Raw genomic sequence first — 15,951 nt, forward strand, 5'->3', positions numbered from 1 at the left:
AGCCCACGAAGACCAAACAATGGCCTGAAAATGTCCCAGAAAATGGCACAGAAACAGCCCAGAAAATGGCTGAAAAATGACCTGTTTTAGGGGCATTTTGTGGGCTGTTTTCTGTCTGTTTTCTGGCACTCCGGAGCCCACAAAGACCAAAAACCAGCCTGAAAATGGTCCAGAAAATGGCCCAGAAAACAGCTGAAAAATGACCTGGTTTTTGGGCATTTTTGGGCCGTTTTCAGGCACTTCGGAGCCCACGAAGACCAGCTGGTGCACCGGAAACCAGAAGAGCAGTTGGCTCTGCGTGCCACCTCTGGCATGCATGCCATAGGTTCGCCATCACAAGTATAGGGTTCTCTGCCTAAGCAGGGGGTTGGATTTGAAGACCTCCATGGTCTCTTCCAACTCTGTTATTCTATTCTGATATGCTCTATCTCTAACTTTCCTCATTCTGCAGAGGGTTGGCTTTGATGGACTGCAAAAGCTTTCCCTTTTTCTTGATGATTCTCTGACAGGGTAGAGGAGTGGTGGCACACTCCTGTCCTCTGGAATGCATTCCCAAATAATGAAGCAAGGGAAAAAAATAAAACCTTACTCATGCCCACCATTCATTTATGGGATTCACAACCCATAAATGAAGAAATAGCTGATCTCTTTATTCTATTACCACGTAAAAAGTGGGTAGATGAGTGAAAGGAACACATCACATATATTATTCCACAATTCAAAGCTGCTTTGATGGGCGTCAGCAGATAAAATAACTTGGCAGACAGTAGCTCAAAGTACTCTTATGAGTCATTATTGAGCAACAGATCCTCCACCACCAGGCTCAGTATTAAATGATGAGAAATATGTAGGAGGTGCCCTCAAGCTATGCTGCTGGACCTTCTGGTAGCATTTGGTTAGTCGATGTGAGAAATATTCAGTGATGGAGCACCCACAACCTCTGAAGGCAAACCGTTCCACTGGTTAATTGTTCTCCCTGTCAGGAAATTTCTCCCTAGTTCTAGTTTGCTTCTCTCCTTGATTAGTTTCCATCCATTGCTTCTTGTCCTGCCCTCAAGTGCTTTGAAGAACAGGCCAGCCTGCTCTTCTCTGTGACTGCCTCAGTGATGGGTTCCTCCCGGTTCGGCCTGGTTCGGCCGAGCCGGTAGCGGTGACGATATGATGTCACCGAACTGGTTCTCTTTGTTCAGCAGCTGGGCCCTCCGCCCCAACAACCCCCACGTTATTCTTACCTTTTATTTGGCCCCACCCCCAAACTATTGCTGCCTCCCGAGTCCCAGCTGATCGGCTAGAAGGAAAAAAAACTGTTTAAACTCTTGCCGTGGGGCTTCAAAGGGCTGCCCTACAGCTGATCAAGGCAATATGGTGGTAGACCGGTGCCTCCAAAAACAAATGAGTAGACTAGTGCCTCCAAAAACAAATGAGTAGACCGGTACCTCCAAAAACATATGGGTAGACCGGTGACCCCAAAAACAAATGAGTAGACCGGTACAGCTCTACAAGCAGTTAAAAGCCTGGTAGACCATTACCTCTGCTAAATCCTAAAGAATTGTCACATGACCATCAAGCCACGCCCACAAAATAAGCCACGCCCACAGAACCGGTAGTAAAAAAATTTAGAAGCCACCCCTGGACTGCCTCTCAAGTACTGGAAAACTGCTGTCATATTGCCCCTAGTCCTTGTCTTTGTTAGACTGGATTTAACAATTGTTCATTGTTAATAAGGGGCTGTATGCAGGGGTTCGGGAGAACCTCTAGCTAAGATTCTGTGCAGTTCGGAGAACCCCCAAATCCCATTCCTGGCTGGTCCCGCCCACCCCATCCCGCCCCTCCCAGGAGTCCCCACATGGTCCGTTTTGGATGCAGGTAAGTGGGCCTACCGGAAGTTTGGGAAGGCTGGAAATGGGCCTGTTTCTGGCCTCCAGAGGGCCTCTGGAGCCTGGGGAGGCCATTTTCACCCTTCCGGAGACATGACGAAAGCCTCCCAAGGCCAGGGAGGGCAAAAACGCCCCCCCCACCGTGGTGCAGGAGGCGATGAGGCCACACCCACCATGGCCACGCCCACCCAGCAACTGGGCAGAGAACCGCTTACTAAAATTTTTGAAGCCCACCCCTGGTTGCATGACCCCTTATGACCTTTCTGTGATTGTGTTCTAAGGAAGAATAGATGGACAATCAGCCAATTCCAGTTAAATTATTTCAATGCCAAATATTCCTATATATAAAAAAAGAGCTCTAGGTGGCCCATTTTCCATCATATTCTTTTTTCTATCCTCATGATGGGAGAGAGGAGTTGGAGTCAACAAAGAAAGGAAGGCAAATCTACAGATGTTAACATCTGGATTGCTCCCCACAGTTTGAGCAATTGTTCTTCAGAGCCGGTTGCTTCTTGCTTTCCTTATCAAATTATTCCGACATTCTCAGTCAGCCACTGGTGATAGCTAGACTGAAGGTGAGATAGCATTTTTTTTTTTTTGCTAAAGAAGACCATTGGCTTAAATACAATATTTCATATGCGTATAAAGTTGCAAGAGATATCCTCTTGCAACTTTATACGCATATGAAATATTGTATTTAAGCTAATGGTCTTCTTGCTTTTCTTTTATTAGTCCTATTTTAGCAGCCCATGTTTACATCTCTCTCTGTGGAAATGAGGGGTGTGTTTTTTTTTTTTTTTTAAAAAAATCTCTTTCGTGTGATGTGCATTAGTGTGGAGAAATAGCCATCTCCTGCTCCCACACAGCTTGGGACAAACCCAGTAATTAACTTTGTTGGAAAGAAAAAAGCTAGGAAATAACTGACTTTATGGAAAGTCAGTATTTCCATTACTTTACTTTGGCACCCAAGTTTTAGCCAAGGATGCTCCTATAGATATAAATAGAGAAGCATACGATGAACGGTTGCAGGAACTGGGCTAGTGAAGAGAAGGGCCAGGGGAGACATGATAGCAGTCTTCAAATATTTGAGAGGCTGCCATGGAGAAGAGGGGGGTCAAGCTATTTTCCAAGGCACCTGAAGGTCAGACAAGGAATAATGGATGGAAATCGATCAAGTGAGGTACGAATACCACTCTATAAAAGTAAGACCACATCTAGAATACTGCATCTACTTTTGATCACCATGCTATAAAAAAGATGTTGAGACTCTAGAAAGCATGCAGAGAAGAGCAACCAAGATGATTAGGGGACTGGAGACTAAAACATCCGATGAACGGTTGCAGGAACTGGGCATGGCTAGTCTAGTGAAGAGAAGAGAACGACCAGGGGAGACATGAGAACAGTCTTCCAATATTTGAGGGAGGAGAGGAGGGGGTCAAGATATTTTCCAAAGCACCTGAAGGCCAGACAAGGAATAATGGATGGAAACTGACCGAGGAGAGATTCAACCTGGAAATAAGGAGGAATTTCCTGACAGTGAGAACAGTTAACCAATGGAACGGAAGTAGCCTTTGGAAGTTGTGGGAGCTTCATCCCTGGAAGCTTTCAAGAAGAGACTGGGCTGTCATCTGTCAGAAATGGTGTAGGGTCTCCTGCTTGGGTGGGGGGTTGGACTAGATGACCTACAAGGTCCCTTCCAACCCTGTTATTCGGATTTTGTTTCCCATCCACGGGATATGAAAATTCAGCCAACAAATTAAATAAATTAAGCATTTGCTGCTGACTTCCAGCACCCAGTAAGTTCTATCATTTGGCCTTGAAGGAGTTCCAGCAATGATTCTTCACCTCACATACCACAAGACTCAGAGAAAGCCGCGTTTGATATCTTTTCTAACAAAGTTCACCACTGCGAGATGCCTTTGCACTTCTGCTTTTTTGTTGTTGTTGTTGTTGTTGTTGATAGATATTTATGTTTTTTCTGAACCTCTGCTTCTTTTTCTCTCATCTATCACCCTCATATAATATGTGCACAATCCTCCTAGGTTTCTTCATATATATATTTTTTTCTTCCTCCCTGTATCTCCCTGGGCTTCATGCTGTTCTTGTTCAAATCATGTTTCTGTTGTCAGCACATTCTGCCTTTCTTCTCCTACTCAAGTTTCAGTTCCCTCCATTTAAAATGGCTAACTGAGCTGAAGCTGGGAGGTGATCGATCTCGGAACCGGTCAATATTTCAGGGCTCTGTTGGGAACTCATAAATTCTGAGTCATATATTTTCTCTACCAGGCAGATCTCATATTTTTTTTACTCAGCCCGGCAAATAATGGAAGGGAGTGGAGAGGAAAGAACGACAGAGAGGAAATGGAATCGGGCAGGAAAAGGGAGCTGAGCTAGCTGCCTTTTGAAATATGAAAACACACCATAGAGCTTGCAAGATTGATCTAATCTTATTTAGATTTTGGTTCAGAGCATCGCTAAGAACATGGCGGGGGAAAAGGAGCCTTCTCATGCAGCCAGGTTTTTTGAAAATTCCCCTATTAAATTTTAAGTGGGAAGTGATTGCTATGCTGGGCAATGTCTCCTTAAAGATGCTTTGTAACCTTTGGGGAGATAAATATTACAAGGAACCCAGCAGGTTTCTAGTCAAAAGCAGCAACTTTGTAGAGAGAGAGAGGTTTCCCCATTTCTTAAATTGTTATGTCAGATCCTTCCCTGCTTTTGTAACTCGTTCAGAGAGAGGAGAAAAAAACAACAACCTTATCACTAAAACAGATTGTTTGTAGGAAGAACAAAAAACCAACCAGACTTGTTTCAAACTCAGTCAAAAGGAATTTGCAATACATTTTAGACTTTATACTGGACAATCAATTGGTTTTCCCAGTTGCAATGTATGGCTGTGAAAGTGGGACCATAAGGAAGGCCGAGCATCAAAGAATTGAGGCCTTTGAACTCTGGTGCTGCAGAAGACTCCTGCGAGTCCCTTGGACTGCAAGGCGATCAAACCGGTCAGTCTTAGAGGAGATCAACCCTGACTGCTCTTTAGAAGGCCAGATCCTGAAGAGGAAACTCAAATACTTTGGCCACCTAATGAGAAGGAAGGACTCCCTGGAGAAGAGCCTAATGCTGGGAACGATGGAGGGCGAAAGAAGAAGGGGATGGCAAAGAACGAGGTGGCTGGATGGAGTCCCTGAAGCAGTAGGCGTGAGCTTAAATGGACTCCAGAGGATGGTAGAGGACAGGAAGGCCTGGAGGAATGTTGTCCGCGATGGGTCGGACATGACTTCACAACTAACAACAACAAGTGATGCCACACTTGGAATACTGTGTCCAGTTCTGGTCATCACAATACAAAAAAAGATCCTGAGGCCCTAGAAAGAATGCAGAGAAGAACAAGAAAGATGATAAAGAGTCTAGGGGCTAAACAGTATGATGAACATCTAAGAGAACTAGGTATGTCTAGTCTAACGAAGAGAAGATTTAGGAGTGACATGAAAGCTGGTGATGATAATTGTCTTCCAGTACTAGAGGGTCAGTCACAAAGAAGAAGGAGTTGACATAATCTCCAAAGCACCTGAGGGCAAGACAAGAAGTAATGGCTGGAAGATTATCAAAGAGAAAATCCAACCTGGAATTAAGGAGAAATTTCCTAACAGTGAGAATTTATTTATTTATTTATTGGATTTATATGCCGTCCTTCTCCCGAAGGACTCAGGGCAGCATATAACGACTCAATGTTGTTATTCTATGTTCTAAGTCTTAGTTATAGATTGGACAAGTTTGGTTCTAATTTAGTTGTAGCGATATTTTTGAAAAAATATCCAATGTCTCATCCCTCTCACTCTTCCTAAGTCATAACTGCATACGCAGACACAACTACTAGGGCAAAATAAAGAAACAAAAAAATCAACCTGATAGATGAGAATGGGCAGCCACATCCATAACGTTGGCAATAAAGCTACATGGACATGTTGAAAAAAAAACCCACAAGATCTTTACTCTTAGAGAGAACAAGGGGTGGACTGCTGGAGGTTTGCAGGGGTTCAGGAGAACCTCTAGCTAAGATTCTGTGCAGTTTGGAGAACCCCCAAATCCCACTCCTAGCTGGCCCCGCCACCCTGCCCCTCCCCTTCCAGGAGTCTCCACGTGGCCTGTTTTGGATGTAGGTAAGTGCAGGGCGTGCATGGAGGCATGGAGAGAGTGAAAAACGGGCCTACCAGAAGTTTGGGAAGGCCAGAAATAGGCCCATTTCCAGCCTCCAGAGAGCCTCAGGAGTCTGGGGAGGCCGGTTTCACCCTCCCGGAGGCTCAAGAAAAGACTCTGGAGCCTGGGGAGGGCAAAAATGCCCCCCCACCATGGTGCAGGAGGCCAATTAGGCCACGCCCACCATGGTCAGACCCACCCAGCAACCGGTCAGAGAACCCCTTTCTAAAATTTTTGAAGAGATGGTCCCCTGGAAAGAACAAATAGTTTCACTTAATTAGAGACTCCTTTTTATGGCCAAAATGGCATTTATCAACTTTCAAGAGAGACGAATGAAAAACACCCCCATCATCAGGGTACTATTTGTTATCTTCTGCTAGGCCATTTTCTTCTTTCTGCTCAAATGCAGCTCTTGACAGCTGCCCGTCTCTTCTAGCTTTGCTCCAGGGAAAACCCAGCATTGTGTAACAGTTCACCAAAACAAAGTTTCACTTTGATTTTTGCTTGAGGCCAAATCTGGTAACAATCTAAGCAGCTGCAGAAATCTTCTTGTTGTTAAAATTTCTCATCTGTTTCGTCTCCAGAGGATTTAAGGAATGACGGTGGAACTTAAGCAGTGATTAAGAAAGGCGACTCTTCCCTGACCGAGTGGACTCTCTGAGCCCGTGGAGATGCACTTAAGACATAATCAAGCTCAAAAGGGATTTGCTCACTGTTCCAACTTCAGGCTTCGTATCACCCACTCCTCGGCATGAATAGAATTAGTGCCAGCAAGAGAAATTATCCTGGATTATTTTCTTTTCTAGCAAACCTCGTACAATTTAATGAAATCAAATTTGATGTTGAAATGGTGACATCCTCCTGGGTGAAGTTTACTGTTCTTCCATGTTTTTAAGTCACGAAAGGGCTGGGAAGGACAAGCTGTTTCATAGGGTTGGAAGGGACAAAGGAGGTCTTCTAGTCCAACCCCATGCCCATGGCAGGAGATCTTATATCATCCTGGACAAGTGGTTATCCAGTCTATTCTTGAAAATCTGGAGCACCCACAACTGCAGAAAGCAAGCTGTTCCACTGATTAATTGTTCTCACTGTCGGGAAATTTCTCCTTCATTTTGGGTTGGATCTCCCTTTAGTGAGCTTCTACCTATTGCTACAATAGTGGCCAAAATTGTGGAAATCTTTTGGGAAAAGTGTATTTTCTAAAACTAGCTAATAACACCACTTTTTTGGGGGGGAGGGGAATAATACCATAAAATTATATATCAGCGGAAAGATAATTTAATCAAGAATGTAATGCAATAACTTTTAGAAAGGTTTTTCTATTAGAATAGCAGTTACAGTATAAAGAAGAAAAGTGAAACATGTAGAAAAAACAAGATATACAAAAATTATCACCATAAAAAAAAATGAAGTATACAAAAAATTATCACCGTGTCAGTTAATACTTAGTTGGGTAAACTTTAGCATGAATGACGGCCTTACAATGTCTTCTTATGGAGCGAACCAAGTCTTTGAGTTCTGCAGCTGTTATAATGTGAAACTAAGATTGAATGATGGCTTCTATTATCTTGGTTTTATTGCTGGGTCGCTTCTGACTAACAAGTTTCTTTAGTCGGCTCCATAGATTTTTTAATGGGGTTAAGGTCTGGGCTATTCCCAGGCCATTCCAGCAGTGGATTATCTTGAAACTCTAAAAAAAAAAGTGGTGTTATATGCTATCAAACCTCAAAAATACACTTTTTCCAAAAGGTTTCCATAATTTTGGCCACTACTGTATTTATCTTACCCACAGGAGCTTTGGAGAATAAGTCAATCCCACAATTCTCCTTCCGGCCAGTTCCAGTATCCTTCCCTTCCCACGCTCTACTGAAACCAACAGGTGAGCTATCAGCAGCTCTTTCCTCCCATGGGACTTTTTCAGAACCAGTGCAATTGTCCCCTCTAAGAAGGAATGCTGTCCTTGTTCAATTGATGGAGAAGTGCTCCTTCTCCTGCAGAAATTTGAAAGGACATTCCCTCTACTTGCACTGTGGGGTGCAGTGTGTGTTCCATGGGCATTTGTGCCCTGCTTTCCCTTTGCAGTTAGAAAGGCAAGCAGAGAGAAACCCTGCACAAGTTAGGAAGAAAAGCCTTAGAGAACACTCAAGAGCATTGTGTCAAGGTCAGGATTTGAACAAGCAAGCCAACAAGGAGCTTGGGAGGAACTCTCTCATGTGGCATAGTTCTTTGTTCTTTTCTCTTGGATTGTTTTTGCTTTTAAATGTTTTTAACAATTGTAAAAATGCCCAGAGTTGCTGGGACTTGGGGGAGCATATAAATATAATTATCATCATCATCATTATTATTAACAGCAGCGACCTTTTCCTATTACAGTAGTTAAGGAATGAAATGGAAAAAGTGGAAGGGGAGAGGATTGTGTTGTGACCCGCTGGCAGCCTGCGGAGCTGGCTGCAGAGTTGGACAGTGAGGAGGTTGGGCCAGTCCTGGGGGCTGGGGAAAGCTCAGGCGAGGCCTCTGCATTGGAGGCAGAGAAGGAGCTAGATAGCAGTGAGTCAGAAGAACAGCGTGAGCCTGTTCCCAGTGTATGCATGCGCAGAGCTGCCAGGAGACAGGAACAATTAAGGAAAGAAGGTCGACTTGGGAGTAAGGCTTGGAGATGATTGGCCCCTCCCATAAGACATAAAAGAGAAGCAAACAGGACGTGAGCTTTTGCAGGAAGCAATTAATTCATCCGGCCGATTCAAGAGTTGAAAATTCTGTTTGTGACTCTGTGCCAAGTTTGGCCTTGCCCCGCGTCTAGAAATTAGCTCTCTGGCAGCGTTCCACACGAGATAAGTGGGTGTTGATAACCTTCCTCTTGAAAGACTGTTTATCAAACCTTGCAGACTGTAAATGAAAGTAGTTTACAGCCATATAAATAAAAGAGGTTTTGCGGGACTAAGATTGTGTTTTATACTTTCTAAGGAAACCTAGGTCAAAACAACCTGTATGTATTCCAGTATTTGATGGCTGCCACAAAAAAAGAGGGGGTCAAAGTACCAGAGTGCAGGACAAGAAACAATGGATGGAAACTAATCAAGGAGAGAAGCAACCTAGAACTGAGGAGAAGCTTCCCAACAGTGAGGACAATTAACCAGTGGGGTGGCTGGCCTCCAGAAATTGTAGGTGTTCCATCACTGGAGGTTTTTAAGAAAAGAATGGACAGCCACTTGTCTGAAATGGGGTACAGGGTCTTGAGCAGGGGGTTGGATTAGAAGACCTCCAAGGGAGTGACAGCTTTGGAATATTGAAAACAAGGATCTATACAAAATGGCCACACTCAGTGCCTCAGTGTGTCACCCCTAATCCTGGGGGCCTCAGTGTGGCCATTTTGTAGATAGATCCTTGTTTTCCAGTCCTTGAGGGGCTGTCACAAGAAGAGAAGGTTGACCTATTCTCAAATGGGCCTGAGCGTAGGACAAGAAGTAATGGGTGGAAGGTCATTAAAGAGAAATCCAAACTAGAATTAGGAGAAATTTCCTGACTCTGTGAGCCATTAATCAGTAGAACAGCTTGCCTCCAGAAGTTGTGGGTTCTCCATTGATGGAGGTTTTCAAGAAGAGATTGGACAATCATTTGACTAGGATGGTATAAGCTATCCTGCCTTGAGCAAGGGATTGGATTAGAAGACCTCTGAGGTCTCTTCCAGCCCTACGATTCTATGTTCTACTTGTTCTTGAAAATCAAGTAGCTTTTTTTTTTTCTCGTTTCCTGCAAACCACTGGAGTGCAGCCAACTTTCCATTTTTAGAAAGAAAACAAACACAAAATGCATCAGAATTACACTCAGTTTGCAGGTATTCCTGGAAATGATACTGACCGAAGCCAGCTTCGCTTTTAAAGATGAAAGTTAAAAGGAACCTAAAATCTAGCTATACTACTAAAAGTTTTATTGCTTGTTTGTCTGTTTATACCTTCATGTTAGTCCAAAAGGTGCGTTATACCACAAGAATCTTTGAATCAAGTAATCTAAGATCTGTTGCCTTAAATAATGCATTAAAAAATACAGGACTGTTAAACTGAAATTTCCACAATGTTTAGGCCAGTGTTGTATGCAAAGTTGTGGATGTTGCAATGTGCCTGAGCAGTGAGCTGATCAGAATTTCTGATTCTGCCTGACAACTTCCCACAAACAAAATCAATGGGGAAGCCAGCAGGAAGCTGGAAGTTGCTCCTGTTCCCACAATTCCTCCCTTCGTTCATCCATGGCCATTCTGTTTCTTTCTTTAGGTTAATAAATATTTTTTTTTATTTTTTTTTTAATTTGATTTATATGCCGCCCTTCTCTGGAGACTCAGGGCGGCTTACAATGCGTTAAGCAATATTGATGTATTATTCGAATTTGTTTGCCACTGCAATTATTTTTCTATTTATAACTATCACTAAGTGTTGTATCTTATGATTCTTGATGAATATATTTTATTTTTTCTATATGTACCCTGAGAGCATATGCACCAAAGACAAATTCCTTGTGTGTCCAATCACACTTGGCCAATAAAGAATTCTATTCTATTCTATTCTATTCTATTCTATTCTATTCTATTCTATTCTATTCTATTCTATTCTATTCTATTCTATTCTATTCTTATTCTTATTCTTATTCTTATTCTATTCTTCATTCCAATGTCTATTCTATTCTATTCTATTCTATTCTATTCTATTCTATTCTATTCTATTCTATTCTATTCTATTCTATTCTATTCTTATTCTTATTCTTATTCTTATTCTATTCTTCATTCCAATGTCTATTCTATTCTATTCTATTCTATTCTATTCTATTCTATTCTATTCTATTCTATTCTATTCTATTCTATTCTATTCTATTCTATTCTTAGATGATAGGAGGTTAAAAGATAGGTTGGAGGTTAAAAGATAGGAAGAATTGGGTTTGCCTAGTGAAAAGAAGAACTAGGGGTGACATAATAGTTGTGTTTGAGGGACGGTCACAAAGAAAAGGGGATCAACCTATTTTTCCAAAGCACCAGAAGGGAAGACAAGAAACACTGGATGGAAACTGGTCAAGGAGAGAAGCAACCTAGAACTAAGGAGAAACTTCCTAACAGTGAGAACAATTAACCTGTGGAACGGATTACTTTCAGAAGTCGTGGGTGCTCCATCACTGGAGGTTTTTAAGAAAAGTCTGGAAAGCTATTTGTCTGGAATGGTATAAGGTCTCCTGCTTGAGCAGGGGGTTGGACTAGAAGACCTCCAAGCTCCCTTCCAATTCTGTTATTCTGTTTTGTTCTGTAAATGAGCACAGAAAGGGTCATCCAGCATTGAGGGGGGGAAAAATATGGCAGGCCTAAAATTTAATGTTCTTTCTGGTCACATTAGACTGGTCACATCCCAAAGGATGGCCCAACAGGTCACAGGTTAGTCTAACAATAATTAAATTGATTGAACAGAAAGACCTACCTACAACCACCTTGACGTATCCATGGATACCACTTCGTCTAATCTTCCCCACCAAATAGGATTTATGAATGGGGTGGGGCTTACTTTGAGTACCTGCAAAATACCCTTGTGATTATTGAGATTTTCCATGAGATTGTTAAGTTTTAATCCAATAGTTTTTGCAAATGGGTCAAAGTGGGAAAACTCACATACAGCAGCTATTGAAAGATGTGGCTACTTTCTCTCCCGTACTTCCAGGGCTGGGGGTTCACAGGAGTTCAGGAGAACCTCTAGCTAAGATTCTGTGGAGTTCGGAGAACCCCCAAATCCCACCCCTGGCTGGCCCTGCCCATCCCACCCCTCCCGTCCCAGGAGTGCCCATGGGGCCTGTTTTAGATGCAGGTAAGTGCAGGGCATGCGCAGAGGCTTAGGGAGGGTGAAAAACGGGTCTATCAGAGGTTCTGGAAGGCCGGAAACAGGCCCATTTCTGGCCTCCAGGGGGCCTCCAGAGCCTGGGGAGGCTCTTTTCGCCCTCCCAGAGGCTTAAGGAAAGCCTCTGGAGCCCAGGGAGGGCAAAAACGCTCCCCCCCGCCACCCAGCCTGGTGGCTCAGCAGACTGATAGCATTGTGATTAATACCAGCTGTCTGCGATTACTGTAAGTTCGAATCTCACCAGGCTCAAGGTTGACTCAGCCTTCCATCCTTTCTAAGGTAGGTAAATTGAGGACCCAGTTTGTGGGGGCAATAAACTGACTTTGTATAAATATACAAAAGTATGAAGGCTATTGCTTAACGCATTGTAAGCTGCCCTGAGTCTCCGGAGAAGGGCGGCATATAAATCAAATTAAAAAAAAAAAAACCAGGCAGAGAACCCCTTGCTAAAATTTTTGAAGCCCACCCCGTGTACTTCTCTGTTGCTCTCAATTCTTCAAAGTGGGTTTTCTCCACAAAATACACAGTTGCTGCTCTGTATTACTACCATTACTACTAGTACTACTACTACTACTACTACTACTACTACTACTACTACCATATTCTCATTTTCTTTAACGTTTTAGACTCTTCTCCCTTCCATCCACAAGAAATGTAAATGATTTCAACTTAACCATCTCAAAACCGTCTTTATTACCGTAGGTAATAAATAAAAATTATGGGATTTTTTCCCCCAAGTACTACTTAATGAATTTTTAATATTTCTTTCATTTTAATGCAATCAATCTCTTGATATCGCAACACTAGTGATGCAACAGTAACACAATTAGGGGACAGAAAGCTCAATGTAGTAACACAAATGAGGTTTACTTATTTCTATTTTTGAGACCGAAACATTTTCATTTTAAATTTTATCTTAAAAGTCCACAATGGAGGCTTTACAGTGGTCTACAGTGGAGGTTGGCAAATGACAAGTATTTTAACAGAATAACTGAGTCAGAAGGGACCTTAGAGGTCTTCTAGTCCAACCCCCTGCTCAGGAAGGAAACCCCATATACCATTTCAAACAAAGACATTTTACTTTACGGAGATCTGGAAAGCAAAGGCATTTACTTAGGGAAGTGCGGTTTAATCAAATAATAAAATTCAGGCCTCTTTCAATCTCCAAACAGTTGTGAGAGTTTATTACTACTTAATTGAATGTTCAGCCTCGTGAGAATCTATCTTGCAAATTTTCAGGATTTCATTCCCTGTGTCGGTTCGGTTATTCCACCATGTTCTCAAAGCTTTTGAAATATCACTTTCAGTGTTTTTGGGGGAGTGGTGCTTTGAACTGATGTAATTGACAATGGCAATGGTGCTATTTTCTGTTTCATGTATTGCCCTCACTTTGAAGCTCTGTCTCCGATTGATACATATCCGTGACATCTAAAACTTGAGATATCTCGTAACCTTACAAAGTTTTAGACATTTAAAAATCAGTTAATTTGGGGGTAATCCTTGGGTTAGGAAGGCTGCTGCAGAGAATTTAGGAAGAACATATCCAGGGATGCCCTAAGCATCAATAATTATCTTGACTTTTAATATTCGTACAAAATGGGTGGGGCTTTATTGGATTACAACCACTGTTTTTTTTTTACTTTGTTGATTCCCCCACTTTCCAAATAAGTGTCACTGCTTTTAAACCTGTATCTGGTATAGAAAGAGGACTTACAGAGTTTTGTAGTTTATTATTGCTTGACCAGAGAAGATTCTATCTTTCTTGTGAAGGAAGATACTATTATTATTTTTATTTTTTAAATAATTGTTATTGTAGTTTTTCTTTTCCAAAACTCTAATACATAGACTATGTATTGGAGGAAGATACTATTTAATTACCCATAAATATAACAAACTCAGGGGTGGGCTGCTGGGAGTTTGCAGGGGTTCAGGAGAACCTCTAGCTAAGATTCTGTGCAGTTCGGAGAACCCCCAAATCCCACTCCTGGATGGCACCTTCCACCCTGCCCCTCCCAGGAGTCCTCACGCGGCCCGTTTTGGATGCAGGTAAGTGCAGGGCGTGTGCGGAGGCTCAGAGAAGGCAAAAAATGGGCCTACTGGGAGTTCGGGAAGGACAGAAACGGGCCCATTTCTGTCCTTCCCGAACTCCCAGTAGGCCCATTTTTTGCCTTCTCTGAGCCTCCGCACACGCCCTGCACTTACCTCCAGAGGGCCTCCGCACACGCCCTGCACTTACCTCCAGAGGGCCTCTGGAGGCTGGAGGGCGTTTTCACCCTCCTGGAGGCTCAAAGAAAGCCTCCTGAGCCCAGGGAAGGCAAAAAGCCCCCCCGTGCTGCAGGAGGCCGACGAGGCCACGCCCACCATGGCCACGCCCACCCAGCAACTGGGCAGAAAACCCCTTGCTAAAATTTTTGAAGCCCACCCCCGCATAAATTACATTTACCATAGCCCAGCTGAGATACTAACTGATTGCTATCCAAAATATCTTCTCAACGTCTTTAAACAAGACTAAAGACTCCCATGGTTGCAAGCTTGCCCACTGAGTTACCTTTTCATCATGAAGTTCTTTCTGTCTCCCATAAAGGTTTCCTTGACCCATGAAGGATAAACAACCTTCATTGACCCCTCTAGGAGCTCTAACTCTTTAATTTAAGAATTGTCAACTGGGTCTCCTAACCCAATGAGCCAATGAGTAGCCTCTGGCTTTCTGAGACATAGCTTGAGAATGGAGAAAGGAGGAGGTTGCAATAGCTGAGGTTCAGCCGAAGGGTGGCTGATGGATAACTCTTCTTCTGAAGCTGTGTGCCTGCCTATTGAAAGAGTAGGGGAAGGAGCAAGGAGCAGCCATGATGAGAATGGTGTGCCAGTCTCTTTCTAATCCATCAGTTGGTCATCTGCTGGAAAGTTGCGAGGCAAATCAAATTTAAGGGGTTGAAAGCATCTTGAGATCTAGGAAGATAGCAGGGCTGACATGGAAATGAAGCAATGGGGTGGGATCAGGGGTGAAATCTACTTACCTTCCCTACCAGTTTGGAAGTGTGCACGCCATGCATATCAAGTGTGATTTTGAACCCTCTGCACATGCCTTCTGTGCATGCACAGAGGGTAAAAAACAGGTTACTTCCAGGTTAAAACCAGGAAGTAACAACTACCGGGCGGGTGGGCGGAGTCTCGGGCTGCCACCGCTACCGGTTCTCCGAACCACCCACCATTCACCGCTACCACTTCTCCCGAACTGGTGCGAACCGGTAGCATTTCACTCCTGGGTGGGATGCTTGATCTTTCCGATTTATGCTTTGCCCTTAAGGATGTAGGAGCCTACTCAGATGAGAACATGTGGCCAATCCAAGCTCAGATTCACCCACTGGACCTTCTACAAGGCCCCCAGGTAGTGAATGAAGCCAGATGGCAATTGATGCAATGAAAAAACCCGAGTTATTCCATGCTCAGTCATCCTTCCCATTAAATTTCCAAACATGGCAACACGGAGGCAGACAGAGCCAAAGCTTAATGCAGCAAATGTAGAAGTAAGAAAAACAAAAGCAAAAAAAAAATAAAAAAAATGGTTCCAGCAATGTAGGTGCTACAGACAGCATGCACATCAATTCATACTTACATAAATGTCTGCACCATAAAATCCATCCTGGTAAACAACACTGGAAAGATGTACACACAAAGAAAAAACATTCATATTAGTGCATTTCCACATGCAGATGCTACCAACCCCTGAAACTCTTGAGGTTAGTCATATCACAAGAACAACGGAACAAGAAAGAAAGAAAAAACAAACTGGAATGCAAACAAAGAATATGTACAGATATAGATAACATTATAGAATTCACATAAGATGGGGGGGCACTCTTTCCTTATCTCAAATGGGGTCTGGAAGTTCCTTATTTTATTTTTTTTTCTTTTCTTCAGAAGAAAGTAAAGTGGCACCATTAATATCTGGTGTTTTGTGCGGGGAGTGCATCTTTCAATATACCAAGCTAGGATTTTCACCTCTGAGT

General features: G+C 43.0%; 1 protein-coding gene across 20 annotated transcripts in view; it reads right to left on the minus strand.

Annotated features, from left to right (window-relative positions):
- Positions 1–15,951, minus strand: part of RBFOX1 (RNA binding fox-1 homolog 1) — a 2,479,215-nt gene that overhangs the window by 82,119 nt on the left and 2,381,145 nt on the right. For 14 of the 20 annotated variants that reach the window (XR_015729837.1, XM_087878443.1, XM_060692975.2 and 11 more), the window contains one exon: positions 15,558–15,597. The exons of the other annotated variants lie outside the window; for them this stretch is intronic. Coding sequence is in view for 13 of the 14 variants with exons in the window: in XM_087878443.1 (XP_087734569.1) it covers positions 15,558–15,597 (40 nt within the window). In the remaining variant the exon portion in view is untranslated. The remainder of the gene's footprint in view (positions 1–15,557; positions 15,598–15,951) is intronic. 20 annotated transcript variants of the gene reach the window in all.

The sequence above is a fragment of the Pantherophis guttatus genome, chromosome 14 (genome assembly GCF_059756535.1).
Source record: "Pantherophis guttatus breed Tessera chromosome 14, ASM5975653v1, whole genome shotgun sequence".
Classification (NCBI taxonomy): Eukaryota; Metazoa; Chordata; class Lepidosauria; order Squamata; family Colubridae; genus Pantherophis; species Pantherophis guttatus.